The sequence below is a fragment of the Schistocerca americana genome, chromosome 3, assembly GCF_021461395.2.
Source record: "Schistocerca americana isolate TAMUIC-IGC-003095 chromosome 3, iqSchAmer2.1, whole genome shotgun sequence".
Taxonomy (NCBI): Eukaryota; Metazoa; Arthropoda; class Insecta; order Orthoptera; family Acrididae; genus Schistocerca; species Schistocerca americana.
In genome coordinates this window covers 428,677,438-428,693,053 of record NC_060121.1, presented here as the reverse complement: position 1 = coordinate 428,693,053, position 15,616 = coordinate 428,677,438, and the positions used below count along the sequence as shown (strand labels likewise).

General features: G+C 42.9%; 1 protein-coding gene across 1 annotated transcript in view; it reads left to right on the top strand.

Annotated features, from left to right (window-relative positions):
- LOC124606824 (solute carrier family 22 member 7-like) overlaps positions 1-5,890 on the top strand; it is a 95,283-nt gene extending 89,393 nt beyond the window's left edge. The window contains exons 8-9 of the mRNA XM_047138893.1: positions 4,000-4,187; positions 5,609-5,890. Coding sequence (XP_046994849.1) covers positions 4,000-4,187; positions 5,609-5,791 — 371 coding nt within the window. The 3' untranslated portion in view covers positions 5,792-5,890. The remainder of the gene's footprint in view (positions 1-3,999; positions 4,188-5,608) is intronic.
- Positions 5,891-15,616: the final 9,726 nt, after the last annotated feature.

Sequence of the window (15,616 nt, the reverse complement as noted above, 5' to 3'; positions counted from 1 at the left end):
TGTATTAAGTATTACTATCTTAAGCGCATGGCAATCAACAGTTGCCTCCGGTTTCCGATATCCTTCTTCCGAACAAGTCACTTCCACACTATACTTATTGGTTGCACAAATCCATCACCGTCGTCGAACAGCTACTTTGCATATCTGCTGTACGTTGTGGATTAAACTACTTTTACCGAATTTTGGCATAAACTGATGCGCTGAGAACAATAAGGGCATAAAGCACATCATCGTCGGTTCTGAGGCTGAACCATTTATTCGCTTCTGACATCTGCTGATCTTAGAGTGAGTCAGGTTTATCTGTGCTGTCAGCCCACATGGTATATACGAACATTCACGAAAAGCTGTCTCGCCGGTTTCCCTGATATTCACTTAAATGTGGACTGGACAACGGTCTACTTTAGGCCTTCCCTTACGGTTCACAGCGCCTCAGTTATAAACCAGAATTGCTGCGCTCACGGGAAAATAATTTATTTTGAATCCAGAGGATGTCAGGGAAATGATCCTTCGGAAATCATCCTATGTGTGCTACATTTACTGTTCCCACGTCCAGTGTTGTTACTACGAAATGCCCCAGCACACAAAAAGTACACAGAAGTGTGGCATTCGTCAACATTGTACATATTGCATGTGCTTTGTAACATGGAAGATATATGCTGAAGAGCCAAAGAAACTGGTACACCTGCCCTAATATCGCGTAGGGCCCCCGCGGGCACGCAGAAGTTCCACAACACGACGTGACATGGACTCGACCAATGTCTGAAGTAGTGCTGGAGGGAATGGACACCCCGAATCCTCCAGGACTGTCCATAAATTCCCGTACGAGGGGGTAAAGGTCTCTTCTGAACAGAACGATGTAAGGCAGCCGAGATATGCTCAATAATGTTCATGTCTGGAGAGTTTGGTGGCCAGCGGAAATGTTTGAAATTAGAAGAGTGTTCCTGGAGCCACTCTGTAGCAATTCTGGACGTGTGCGGTGTCGCATTGTTCTACTGGAATTGCCCAAGTCTGTCGGAATGCACAATGGTCATGAATGGATGCAGGTGATAGACAGGATTCTTATGCACATGTCACTTGTCGTTTCTAGACATACCAGGGGTCCCTTATCACTCAAACTGCACACACCCACATCATTAAAGAGCCACCAGCTTGAACAGTCCCCTGCTGACATGCGGGGTCCATGGATTCATGAGGTTGGCTCCTTCACCTTACACGACCATCAGCTCAATACTATTTGAAACGAGATTCGTCCGACCAGGCAACATGTTTCCAGTCATCAACAGTCCAATGTCGGTGTTCACGGGCCCAGGCGATGCTTAAAGCCTTGTGTCGTGCAGTCATCAAGGGTACGCGAGTGGGCCTTCGGCTCCGAAAGCCCGTATCGGTGATGTTTGGTTGAATGATTCGCACGGTGACACTTGTTGATGGCCCAGCACCGAAATCTGCAGCAATTTACGGAAGGATTGCACTTCTATCACACTGAACGATTCTTTTCAGTCGTCGTTGGTCCCGTCCTTGCAAGATCTTTTTCCGGCCGCAGCAGTGTTGGAGATTTGATGTTTTACCGGATTCCTCATATTCATGGTACACTCGTGAAATAATCGTACAGGAAAATCCCCACTTCATCGCTACCTCGTAGATGCTGTGTCCCATCATTCGCGCGCCGGCTATAGCACCACGTGCAAAGTAAGTTAGGTCTTGATAACCTGTCATTGTAGCAGCAGTAACCGGTCTAACAACTGCGCCAGACGCTTGGTGTCTTATATAGGCGTTGCCGACCGTAGCGCGGTATTCTCCCTGTTTACATATCACTGTATTTGAGGATGCATGTCTATACCAGTTTCTTTGGCGCATCAGTGTATTTTCAGTCGTTCATCCTCAACGAGAAAGGACGTCACTGGGATGGGAGACACAGACTGGAATAAGTGCCATACCTGTCGGGTTACAGACTTGCTGTCTTAGAAGAGCGGTGCAAATGAGAATGAGGTAGAAGATCTTACCATATCGCTTGTTTCACTGAGAAGGAAGAAGATCCCCTGCATCGGTATACAAATATGTTATCTGACAAAAAGTAGCGCGGAAATCTATTAGTGGACGTTAATATGCTGTATGTGTAGACTTCGCCTTCATAATAGTTTGAACCCTGAATGGGATGTATTCGGAGAAGCGTGTCAGGGTCTGTGGAGGAACGGCAGCCAATTTTTCCTTAAGAGTTGAAACCAGAAACGCTGGGATCGGAAGCGAAGTCGTTCCAATTCATCCCAGAGATTTTCCATTGGGTTCAGGTCGGGAGTCTTGGCAGGCCAGTCCCTTTCAGAAACGTTATTGTTCGCAAACTATTGCCTACTTTGTGACAAGGTGCAATGCGAAACTGATATAAACAATCATCGTCTCTGGTCCTCTGTTGTAGGAAGAATACGACGCTATAAATGGGTTCATATACGTCTGTATTTAACGAGCTCTTAAGCGTCATAAGATGATCACGCCCTAACAACGGAAAACACCGTCATGCCTCCACTGTTGACACCACACCTGATGGCACGTTCTCCGTGAATTCGGCCAATCCCTACCCTTCCATCGAATTGTCATAATCTATAGTGCGATTCATAATTCCGAATCAATTGTTTCCAGTTATCCAATTTTCAATGATGTGACCCTTTGCGCCACCTTAAGCGTTGCTTAACAGTGACTACAGAGTTGTATGGTTTGTGAGGAGCAGCTTTACCGCTTTACAACGTTCTCTTTAACTCCCAGCGCTCCTGGTAGGACTTTGGAACTTATGAATGATCCAATCTGCTGGTTTCACGCGTTATTTCACAACCATCCTCCGTAACAGTCTCTTCGGGTTTGCTGCCGGATCCTAAAATCAATTTGACTTGATATTTCGGCGATCCAACTGGTCGCTATCTTCGTGGAGAATGCTGCTTCTGCCTCCCGCTGAGAACTGAAGCCAGGCTGCAAATCGACGTCCTATAGAGGCCACCGAGTACCGAACGGTGGTCTATATAGGACGTCGATTTGCAGCCTGGCGTCAGTTCTCAGCAGGACTCATCAGCAGAAGCAGCATTCTCCATGAAGATGGCGACCAGTTGGATCGCCGAAATATCGAGTTGATTTTAGGATCCGGCAGCAAACCCGAAGAGACTTTCAAAACTTATTACGGCGGGGAAAGCCTACGAAGTCACATCCTCCGTAAAGCTCGTCGGTCACTGTCCTTCAGTAAATGAGGTCTGTCTGTTCTTCGTTTACCTGTGGCTGGTAGTTCGCGTTTCCACTTCAGTCACACTAGCAACAGACGGCGTGGTCTGTTGAAATGTCTCGGATTGATAAGTTATTCGGCTGACATGCTATGATTAGTTCAATTTCTAAATTACTGAGCCTCCTGACAGACCCATTCGGGTGTGACTTATACTTCTCTGGCAACACAAAACTCCCGGCTTCTACCGGCGGATCCGCACCTCGTGACACCTCGTGCTCTATACATAGATATTTCTGATCAGGTAGTGTAATTCTTATTGCAGTTACTGAGTCTTCCACTATAGCAATCATTACCAACCGCTATCAAGATAAAAGTAATTAACACAAAACGTATAAAGGATTTCAGTACTCAATAAATTGAGTCTAAAGGTAATATTTTTGAGACCCGTGGACACTCCTCGATACTAGGAGAAGTTGAATTTCGTCTAATGGCTAAGAACCTCAAACACTCGAGCTTTAATTTCCATTTAGCGCGATTTATCCAGCGGGTTCGTTGTGCGAATTCTCAAATGTTTTATTCTCTCTCCTTGGACTCAGTTTCGCACAAGTGTCTAAAAGCAATTTTTCTCTGAGAATGTCATATTCAGTGATGTACGGTATCTCCCAGCATAACTGCCTTTGTAAACTTGTTCCCACGTTTACATTTTATTTTAATGCTCTAAAATAATTACTTGCTTCGTATTTTAAAATATTTGCTAAGCTTTTGCTAAAATGAAACATTTCTATTTGTTTTTATTTTAGTCTCCGGACACACGTGGGTTGTTGCTTGTGGAGTGACGCTCCTCAAGTTCTTCTGCGTAATGTCTCTCTTTACCAACGTTCTTCAGAGTATGGAGATCCATCCAACGTGTATTAGGCAGATTGGTTCAGCTGTGGAGTGGGCATTTGTTGCAGCTGTAATAGGAATTGCTCCATACATTGTACATTTGGTAAGTAATTCAACCTCATCTTTACTGCCGCCTGACAGGAAATCACTGTTTACATTTGTCCAGTCTTGTTTATTTTTACTCGACTCTTTCGATCAAGTAATGATGATGAACACTGAACGAAACAATGATTCTTGCTTTCTATCAGGACAAATGTACGAAAGTGGTTTGATAAGTCTGGTAAAAAAGTAATAAAAAATGTTTGTTTCGGAAACAATCCACCTTACTTCTCGCCATAGTTTACTTCGTGGGATGTACACTTGGTCCAGTGATCCTGCAGTTTTTTCATCCTATCGGAAAAATAATAGCTCCTCAAGCTCTGCAAAATGTTCGCCGGCTGAGACTATCATTTCCTCATTTGACGAAAATTCCTTTCCAGCAAGTCAAAGTTTCAAATTAGGGAACGAGAAGAAGCCACTTGAGGCTAAGCCTGGTGAACACGACGAATGAGGAATCAGTTCAAAGCACAATCCACGCAATTTATCCATTGTTGTTGCTGATGTGTGGTATGGTGCGTTATCTTGGTGACAGAGACTTTTCAGCGTGCCAGCCTATGTCTTTTTTCAGCCAACGCAAGTTTCAAACTATCGAACAGTGAAGCATAATAAAGTCCACTTATGATTCTGCTTTTCTGCAAGTATTGTATGAGGACTACTTCTAGGGAATAAGAAACCAGTGGCTACCACGTAGCCAGCTGAAGAAATGGTTTTTGCGTTCTTCGGTGTACTTTGTCCATTATTTTGACAACCGTTTGGGCTCTAGTGTGTAATGATGGATCCAGATTTCATCAACAGTCACAAATCGGCGCAAAAAGTCTTTCGGATTGTGATTAAACGTCCCCAGACATTGTGTTGAAATGTTGTGCCCGATGCGCTTTTGGTCGACGGTGAGCAATCAGAGCATACACCTTGCACACAGCTCCCTCATAACTGTTTCTCCTCTCAGGATTTTATGCACTAGCTCAGTAGAGATACCTACAGTCTCAGCAATGTCACGAATTTTTATTCGGAGGTCTTGCATTTCCATATCATGGATTTTGTCAATGGTTTCCTTTTGGTGACTTCAACTGGACTGCAATGGCCTTCAGTGACAGTATACAGTCCACGAGAACTGGAGCCAAATCTGTGTGGTAGTCCATCCCTTCAAATGAATATGTTCAGTGACAGAACTAAACTCGATTTTTTGCATTTTCAATCGCAGTCGACACACTCACCAATTTAGACGACTGTCAAAAATGATCTTTACGCTGTGCATTGTTGAAATTATGTACGTGATGCATGGAATAATCAAGCTTACCAACCACGAAGGCGCAATATCAAGGTTCCATTCTTCCATGGAACTCTACCAGACGTATCAGATCACTCCATAGACAGGTGAACTGGTGCTAGACGACAGGTAACACGAAATGTGTTCCATGTGTCTAGGGGACAGCAGTGGACTCCAGGTGTCTCTACGGCGTACTGGGAGCGCTCCTCGCATCGGCGGCCGTTATCACCTCGTTTCTGCCCGAATCGCTCAACGAGAAGCTGCCAGAGACACTGGAGGACGCAACCAACTACGGATCATCTCAGAAGTACTGGAGTTTACCGTCGTCTACGAAGAGCTGAAACCTTCTAATCGGGTTTCTTATGTCGTGCCGATATCAACACCGTATCATTCCATTTACCAACTTGTATTCAACTCCATTAAATTATTTTCATTTTTAACCTTTGTGTTGATTCACTTTAATAACTTTAATATCGAATACCAGACTACCGTAAGACAGTCAGCTCAGTATTCCTCGTCCTTGTTGTGGCACCTTGAAAGTAAATCAGACCACACAGAGGATGACCAAAATATTTTACTCGCGCTTTTAAGGTTGCCGAACGCATTTCCCTCTAGAATAATGAAAAAGTGAATAATTTAAACAGAAAAGAACAGTTCCTGTATGAATATACATGAAAGTATTCACACAGACGACCATCATCGTACAAATAGATCTAATAACACAGAGAAGTACAATCATGGATAATACTATGCCATTATTTTGGAATTTGAAGGTCTTACTTTCCAGCTATTCGTTCCTGAAATTTGCCGAATTTATGGAGTAAACATCTATATCTACAGCTACGTGACTATTCTGCAATTCAATGTGCCTGATAGAACGCCCTTCGAACCACCAAAATGTTTGCCTACCGATCCACTCTCTAACAGCACGTGCCAAAATTAACACGTAAATCTTTCTGTAGGATTTCTGATTTCTCTTATTTTTTTATGATTGGTACTCCTCCCAATATCGGGTCGTGACAGTAAAATATTTTCACCTCAGGAGGAGAAAGTTGGTGACTGAAGTTTCGTGAAAATCGAGGACGCGTTTCCCTTATTAATTGATACCCCTTTTCGCTTATCATATCCGTGACACTCCCTCTTCTATTTCACGATAATATAAAATGTGCTGCCCTTCTTTGAATTTTTAGATGGCCTCCGTCAATCCCATGTTGTAAGAATCCCTTACCTCACAGCAATAGTTAAGGAGAGGACGAACAAGTGCACTGTAGGCAGTCGACCTGTGGCATCTTATTAAATGTTTTGCCAATAAAACGTAATTTTTCGTTTGTCTTCCCCACAGTATTAACTATGTGATCGTCCCAGATTAAAGTGTTCATAATTGTGATTCCTAGGAATTTAGTCGAATTAACACCCTTTAAATTTGTGTGATTTATCACGTAATCGAAATTTAAAGGATATCTTTTTGTGCTCATGTGGCTGACCTCACACTTTTTCTTATTGAGAGGTAATTGCCACTTTTCCCACGATTCAGATATCATGTCTAAGTCGTTTTGCAATTCGTTTTCATCTTCCCATCACTTTTCTACACCATAAATGACAACATCGTGTGCAAACAATCTAAGAAAGCTGCTCAGATTATCTCCTAAATCGTGTAAATAGAACAGGAACGGCAGAGGGCCGGTATCACTTCTGTTTTACTCGAAGACTTTCCAGCAATTGCTATGTACTATGACCTTTCTGAGAGAAAATCCCGGAACTAGTCGCACAATTGGGACTATACTCCATGTACATCCAATTTGATTAGAAATCTCTCGTGAGAAATCCTCCTGGAAATCTAGAAATACAGACTCCATCTGAGATCCCCTGTAGATAGCACTCATTTCTTCGTGCGAATAGAGCCACTTGTGTTCCGCAAGAACTGTATTTTCTGAATCCTTGCTGACGGTGTGCCAATAAACAGTTACCTTCAAGGTACTTCTTAATGTTTGAACACAGTATATGCTCTAAAATACTATTGCTAATCGACGTTAGTGGTGTGGGTCTGAAATTCAGCGGATTAGCTATCGTGAGTGTTGATGTGACCTGTCCTACTTTCCAGTTTTTGGTTCGGATCTTTAGCTGAGGTAAATTTTGAGATGTATGAGAACTTACAGGGTGACACACAAAAAATTGAACTTTTCAAATGCGTAATGGCAGCCAGCACTGCGGAGCAGGGATCATGAGCTGTGAATAACCTCGCCATTTACTAATCACTGGTCGGACGAACGGTCAACAACGTGTTTTTGGCAGAAAAAATTAAGTGAAATGTTTATCATTTCAAAAGTAATCGCCATAGCCGTTAATTTATTTATCCCAGTGTGATACAAGAATTTTTATGCCTTCATGAAAAAATGATTGCGGTTGCAGCGGAACCGTGGTTACGCCACATTTTCGTCAGAAGCAAATCGACGGCTACGAATGTCTTTTTTCAGGGCTGTAAAGATATGGAAATCGCATGCGGGCAGTCCAACATGTCCCTGAGGTTGTTTCGACCACACTGCAGAAATTTTTTCTGGGATGTCCTCACTCATCCTAGATACCGTCGCAATCTCTCCGCATACAATTTACATATTTTTGAAGCCCTGAAGAAAGGCATTCATGGCCGTCCGTTTGTTTCAGACGAGAAAATGGACGCCTGGGCACAACCATAGTTCCGTAGGCAACCGTTAAAATTTTCCATGAAGGCATTGACCGTCTTGTCCCACCGTGCGATAGATGTTAGTTAGGCTAATTACTTTTGAAATAATAAACAGTTCACTTACTTTTTTTCAATGTCTCGTTTTTATTTGGCTGCCTCCTATAGTGTGGAAAGTGCACAGAGGGAATACCGGCGTTTTTCACGATAGGGTGGGATTAAAACTTTTGAAGAGTGTGGCTTTGATTTAGAGAAGGAACATACAGAACGATCGAGTGGTACTCGTAGTCCACAGAATATCTAATCTGTTCGCTTTTCAGGCTTACGGAGCCCACGGCGTTCACTTCTTAGGCTAACGGCTTCAGTCAGTGCGTACCGATAGGGCGTTCGTTGAATCCTCCATTTTCATTTAAAATTTCGTCCATACAAGCTCCAGATCGTGCAACAACTGGAGAGGAACTATTACCAGCTGGGATTAGAATTCTGTCAGTAAATAATATCAACACAAAATGGGGACAAGGAATTCCCGGGACAAGCCATGGATGTTAGTGGAGGTCCACTCTCATCTCACATGTTACCTGAATAAGACGAAGTACCAACCCTAATGAAGTTTATAAATGACCTTCACACGCTAGACGTTTACGGAAAGGTCTGCAGTTTCGTCATATGGGATCGTCGGGCCAAAACGTTTCGACAATGGAGAGTAGAACAAAATGACTGTCACTTGGGCTCGGATTGGTGGGATCTTGCAATCTCTTGAAGCACCTACATTGAACATTATTTCACAACACCACGAAACCTGGCTTCAACAGTACGGTGCGACATCGCTCACTGCAAGGCAGTCAGTGGCATCTGTGAGAGAGTTGTTCAGTAACCTTGACATGACAAGATTCGCTAACGTTTCCTGGCCCCAAGGATCACCAGCTTCGTCCGCCTGTGATTTTTTTCTTTTGGGGCTGCCTTAAGAATCGTGTCTACACGACTCGGCCTAGATCACTGTATCAACTGAAACAAATAATTCAAGACGAAACCGGTTGGTATCTCAGATGAAATGTTTCACCACTCGTGATGAACTTTAAGAGCTGAGTGGAGGAATGCATAAGTACAACAGGACGCCTCTAAAGGACGTAATTTTCGAACACTGGTAATTTTGGTTACTGTCTCTTAGAAGGCAAGATGCAGTTGTTAAATTTCTGTCAGTAATTTTTGTTGTGACTTTTTTTTTTATTTTTATCGCAAACTTCAAGAAGTTCCCATTTTTCTATGTCACTGTGTGTTAAAGCAAAACTATCTGTGTGGGAACAGATGAATTTGCAGTGTCTGGAGTACAGGCTCTCTGCGTAATCCACCTCTTGCGCAAAAATTACATCAAAATAGGCTCTTGCCTCACATAGGTAGTCGTTATGTCTCCACCTACCTAAATGTTAAACTGTTGACCAAATACTTAGTGACTGCATAGCCAGACATCGGAAAAAATTCAGATACATTACGCCAATGACATTTATCAAAAATTAATGTCTCGATTCGTTCAGCCGTTCTACTCAACACCACACGCCTAGTAAGCTGTTCTGGTGTTCTGTAGTAACGAGCTACTTCTGGGGCATTCGGCAGGTATAATAGCGTCGATTAATATGACACTGAGCATTTCAGGCAATTTTGTTTGGAAACGCTGCTTACATCTGTTAGAGTCATAATGACAAAATTCACCCCCTATGTAATTAAACTTCTAACCCAATTTATGGTTCATGGTTCATGATGTACAATCTCAAGTGCGGAGTGCCTATCTAGCGGCTTTCAGGGACAACAAAGATTTCATTTTCAAAAATTTAAAATGCTGTCATGATCTGCTCAGTAAGAGGTATAGCCGTAAGTTAAAGATTTAGCACTGAGAAGAACTGTCTACACGTCTTGAGACAGCCTTAACTCAGGGTGCGCAAATACACAGATTATATTCATATTCTACTAGAGAAAGAGACCAGTTACTTGCTGTTCACACATACTCGTAATTTCAGATTTTTACAAAAATTTTGCTCGCTGACATTCCCACACGAAATGATGAAGGGAGAAGCGTTTACTGCGTAGAAAACTTTCACTCTTCATGCAGGGATGTGTTGCATCAGATAGGACGCTTTAATTCATTACTTCTTTACTACTTGCTCTATTCACAAAATATTTTTCAGACGTTAACGGAACATACCACTAAATACACCTGCAAAATTACATCATTTTACAACATATAGTTCAACAGATGCGTCAAAAATTGGATTTTGCTTAAATCGGAGTGCAAATTATCTTGAGTATACGAATCGTGTGTTTGATGATGAGAGTACTTAGCGACTTCCAACAAACTTTAAACATTGTTTCAGATCTTTCCTAAACTTCTTCTCGCTTACGCACTTAACACCAGATTTAACACATTTATTCATTTGTGAAGTAATCAGAAGTCTGAAGTTGTTGTCTGCAGGGCTTTTACTGGTTTGATTAGAATCATCTTCAAACAGTTAGTCGTGGTATTCAATTTTCCAAGGGACGCACGTCACAATCCGACAAACGTTTAATTGAAATTCGTGTGGTAAGGTCAGCTTACTGCGTAGATTCTTGTGGTATGTTTTTTTTTTTTTTTTTTTTTTTTGTTTTGTTTTTTTTTTTTTTCAGTTCACGAGCGAAGTGCTGTTTACAGACATCTTGAACAAAGTTGCTTCATACTTACCTCTGACATTAACAATTGAGCGCAATAGGATTTTTGATAAGTTCCCTTTTAAAGCAACAATACGTCCAAAACGTGCGTCTTTCCGTGCGCACGTATTGCCTGCTCCCAGGATGATAAATTTCGACGCCGCCGTATGATTATCATCAGTCGCGTCTTGCAGCAGTGACAGCAGCAGCTACCGCCACCTGATGATGGCGAGCAGTTACAAAGATGAAATATTGTGCGAGTTACACAATATGATGCGGCGGCAAACCCGAGACCGTATTTGCAGCAGATCCGTCGGGAAACCATGAAAAGTCACATCTGGTGCCTCTTCGTGGAGGAGATGGCCAACGACATGCGCGAGTCTGACAAGTTACTTAATAAGAGAGGTAAACTGCTGTGCACTATGGCGTTTTTATTGAGATGTCATGACAAGTAAACTGCTCCAACGTTTGCTTGATTTACACGCCGTATTGAATCTGCAGCCGCTTTTAGAATTACGGCGGACGAGTGCAGCCCTAGTGAGAGACAGGGCACGTTATACAGGACGGGAAATGCACATGGTGTCCACAAAATTACTATCTCAGCATCTGAAGATCTCTTCGAAATTCTCAGCGTTATCCTGGGATTGTGTAGATAGCGCCACCTGGGCGACAGTTGACTGGTCCAAACAACAAACCAAGGTTCGCCAAATGTCAAAGTATTCTCTTCTCGAAGCCCAACCGCTAGAAGGGAATGCACCACGTCAACGCACCGTGTTTAATCTCACGGACAGAATCCTGAACGACGCAGCTGTTGCAGTGCTCGAGAGAGGTTTGAACTATGCACCAACACCACATACAGCTCCAATCCGAGATAACATAGCTGGCATAGAACAGGCAATTTTGTAGCTTCCCAGTGACGCTGCAGAAGAGATTAGGAGGGACACCTGCCGAATTTTAACACGAGCCCCACCAAGAAAGTTCAAAATCAGCTCAGCAGAAAGGAAGGCTCTGCGCTTCTGAGTTGAATACAACAGCAAGATGGAGGCCCTGCTCCACGATCCTGTCTATCGCAAGCTAAGAGAGGATCCGACTGGCAAAGTCCAGAGAAAACCATTACGTCTTCTCAAGAAGACGAAAGTGACTAAGAGCCTACGCTAATAGGCTGCAGTTCCTCCAAGACTGTAGGACCTGTGAAAGATACATAAGGACGCGACTCCTCTTCGCCCAATAGTGAGCAACATTGGATCTCCTACCTATTTTCTGGCCAAGCATCTTACTACACTTTTGGGACCTCTCATAGGCAAGTGTGATCACCATATCCGGAATCGGAGGAGTTCGTAGGACGCCTGAAGACACTTAAGCTACGAGCATCGGATATTTTAGTTAGTTTTAACGTTGTATCTTTATTTATGAAAGTATCTCTGTAGGACTCGTTAGAGCTTATCAGTAGCCAGTTTGAGAAAGACATTGTGCCGTTATTTAAACATGTGCTTACCTCAACTTATTTCTTATTCAGTGATCAGTATTTTGAACAGGTGGAGGTTGTCGCCATGGTAAGTCCTCTGTCTCCCACGGTGGCCAATTATTTTATTGAAGACTTTGAGGAAAAAGCGCAGCAGCTGGAAAGTCTCAAACCTTCCTGCTTCTAGTGTATGCAGACGACACTTCTGTGGCGAGACCCCACGGAACAGAGACATTACCTGTGTTTCTCTGCCGTCTGAACTCGCTTCATCCCAATTTACAATTCACAATTCACAATGGAAGTGGAAAAGGATGGTGTTTTACCATTCCTCGACGTCATAGTCAGAAGAAAAGCTGGAACATAGTGTGCATCGCAAATCAACTCATACGGAGCTACGCGCAGATCACAAGTTGTCATCATCCTGCGCAACGCGCTAGTCTCTTGCGCTCCTTGGTATATAGAGCACATGTAGTCCCAGATGCCGACAGTCTACCTGGAGAGCTACAACACCTAAGAACGGTATTTCAACAGAATGGCAATCCCGACAGGCAGATACGCCATGCACTCCGTTCTAAGCATATTCGAAGCAGGGACGTAAATGAAGATGTGGAGGTACACACTACAACGTCGTTCTTGCCCTATTTTGGCGGCATGTCTTCAAGAATAAAAAGAATCCTCAAAAGATACGACGTCATGTGTGTTTTCCGGCCACAAGCAAAATTGAGGAAATTATTGTGCTCGGTCAAATACGACCTTGGCCTTAGGAAATGTGCCGTGTATAAATTCTCATGCCAATGTGAAAAATCTTATATTGGGAGACTTGCCGAACGCTGCAAGAACGTTGCGTCGAACACTATCGTCATACGCGCCTGGGGCAACCTGATAAATGTTCAGTAGCGGAGCATTGCCTGGACACGGGACATCATATGTGGCACAAAAGGACTGAAATTTTATCCCCAGCGTCATATTTCTGGGACTGCGTTGTTAAAGAGGTCATACATATCCGTACAGCGGACAATATTATCAACACTGCTGCAGGTTTTCAACTAAGCGCCGCCTGGAATCCAGCGCTGGCTGCCATTAAATCACAACAGGGAAAACAAGAGCTTCCAATTCATCACGCGACGCAACGAACTACTAAGATTTAATTCAGCCCTTAACCACTGAAGCGTCCGGCAGCAGAATCCTTGCCCACAGCACACGCTAGGACGGCCTTTCTGCGGCTCGCAGCAGGGGCACTTGGAGCGCCGCTTTCCTCCAACTAAGAGCTTCTTTCTGCGCACTCCTATTGCCTGCTCCAGGTATGATAAATTTCGACGCCGCCGCCGCGCGATGATCTTTATTCACGCTTTGCAGCAGTGACAGCAGCAGCTACTACCACCCGATGATATCGTGCAGTTGCACGGAAGAAATATTGTGCCAGTTGCACAATACGATACGGAGGTAAACCCGAGAAACGTATTTACAACAGACCCGTCGGAAAAGCATTGAAAATCACATATTCGTTACAGTTATGACAAAGAAATTTTACGATAACTGCCATAGATGATAGATAGTAGTAAACTCGTATGTTGGAAAACATAGGAGTATTTAGAACTGTCATTGAGAAAACGTTCATAAATTATTAATCAACCTTTCTAAATCACAATTCACTTAGCTGAAAGGAAGAATATGTGCAGAAGACTATTTAGTAGAATACCGACTACTAAAACTGAAATAAATAACAAGCAAATGAAGGGTACTACATACTCACAAAAAATGAGTAGAAAATGTAAAAAAATGATGCAGTGAAGACATAATTCTACACTCTAGAAATAAATGTGGAAGAAACCTAGCAATCACAATAATAGAAGCCTCCGAATAAGAAAAAGGAACTTCCTCCAATATAGGTTTCTTGAAATTACTGCAACCAGTCTCCTTTTGTTTCGTTCTTCAATTTTTATTATTCCCTTACCTGTTTCGAATCTCCTAGCGATTGATCATCAGATGGTACATACACTAAAGCGCCAAAGAAACTGGTAAAGGCATGCGTATTCAAATACAGAGATATGCAAACAGGCAGAATATGGTGCTGCGGTTGCAACACCTATATAAGACAACAAGTGTCTGGTGCAGTTGTTAGATCGGTTACTGCTGCTACAATGACAGGTTATCAAGATTTAAGTGTTTTTGAAAGTGACGTTATAGTCGGAGCACGAACGAAGGGACACAGAATCTTCGAGATAAGCGATCAGGTGGGGATTTTCCCGTACGAGTATTTCACGAGTGTACCATGAATATCAGGAATCCGGTAAAACATCAAATCTCCAACACTGCTGTGGCCGGAAAAAAATCTTGCAAGGACGGGACGAACGACGACTGAAGAGAATCGTTCAGCGTTACAGAAGTGCAACCCTTCCGTAAATTGCTGCAGATTTCAGTGCTGGGCCCTACGAGATATTAGGCAGGTTTACAAATTTTCTTCGGTTCTTCAGTGTGTATTAATTGTTTGCAGCAGTGTGGGAGTCGTGTAGATGTGGTAAAATATATAAACGAAACATGTAAGCACTGAGTGTTGCGGGAATTATTCACATTATGAAATAGGTTTTCTTGATTTACTTACAGTGATTAGTATCCGTTGGCGTTGTACGTGGTGTTAGAGCTGCAGCTTTTTTGGATCGAAGTCAGCTGATGGGTATCCCTGCTTAAAGGAACTACCTCTAACAAAGGAATCATCTTCAAGACATAGTGCCTAGTGATTCAGTTTTTAAAACGTCTAACACACAATTCAACAAAACTAGAATTTTTAATTTCACAGATTGGGCACCTAATTAGTGAAATTCTAACATTTCATATTTCTAGGTGTTCAAATGGATAGCGAACTGTTGTGGAAAGCCCTCGTTCAGAATCTTGTTCAAAGATTTATTGCTGCTACTTTTGCGATTAGAACGGCATCTGAAGTAAGTGATGGATCAATACGGAAAGTAGTCTGATTTCATGATTTTCATTCGCTTATGACGTATGGTATTATATTTTGAAGTAACTCTACCCATGCTGAGAGGATATTTTTGGCTCAGAGACGGGTCGTTCTCGCAGTAAGCGGCTTAATTTCACGAACCTCTGCTACACCACTGTTCATTAGTCTGGGTATTCTGACACTGGGCTCTCAATACATGTATTCTTTACTCTCTTTTCTTGTCAACAGTTGAAAGGTGGCTACACTGAGCCACTGCGCCAGAGATTGCGCCAAAGAGTATTATTAAGCCGCCTCCACAGTGCTTGGAGAGAACTCGTAGAAGTCAGTGCGTGGGCAGAACTCGTAGTAGTCAGTACTTGTTAAGAACTCGTAGCAGAGAGTGTTTGTAGGCAGTG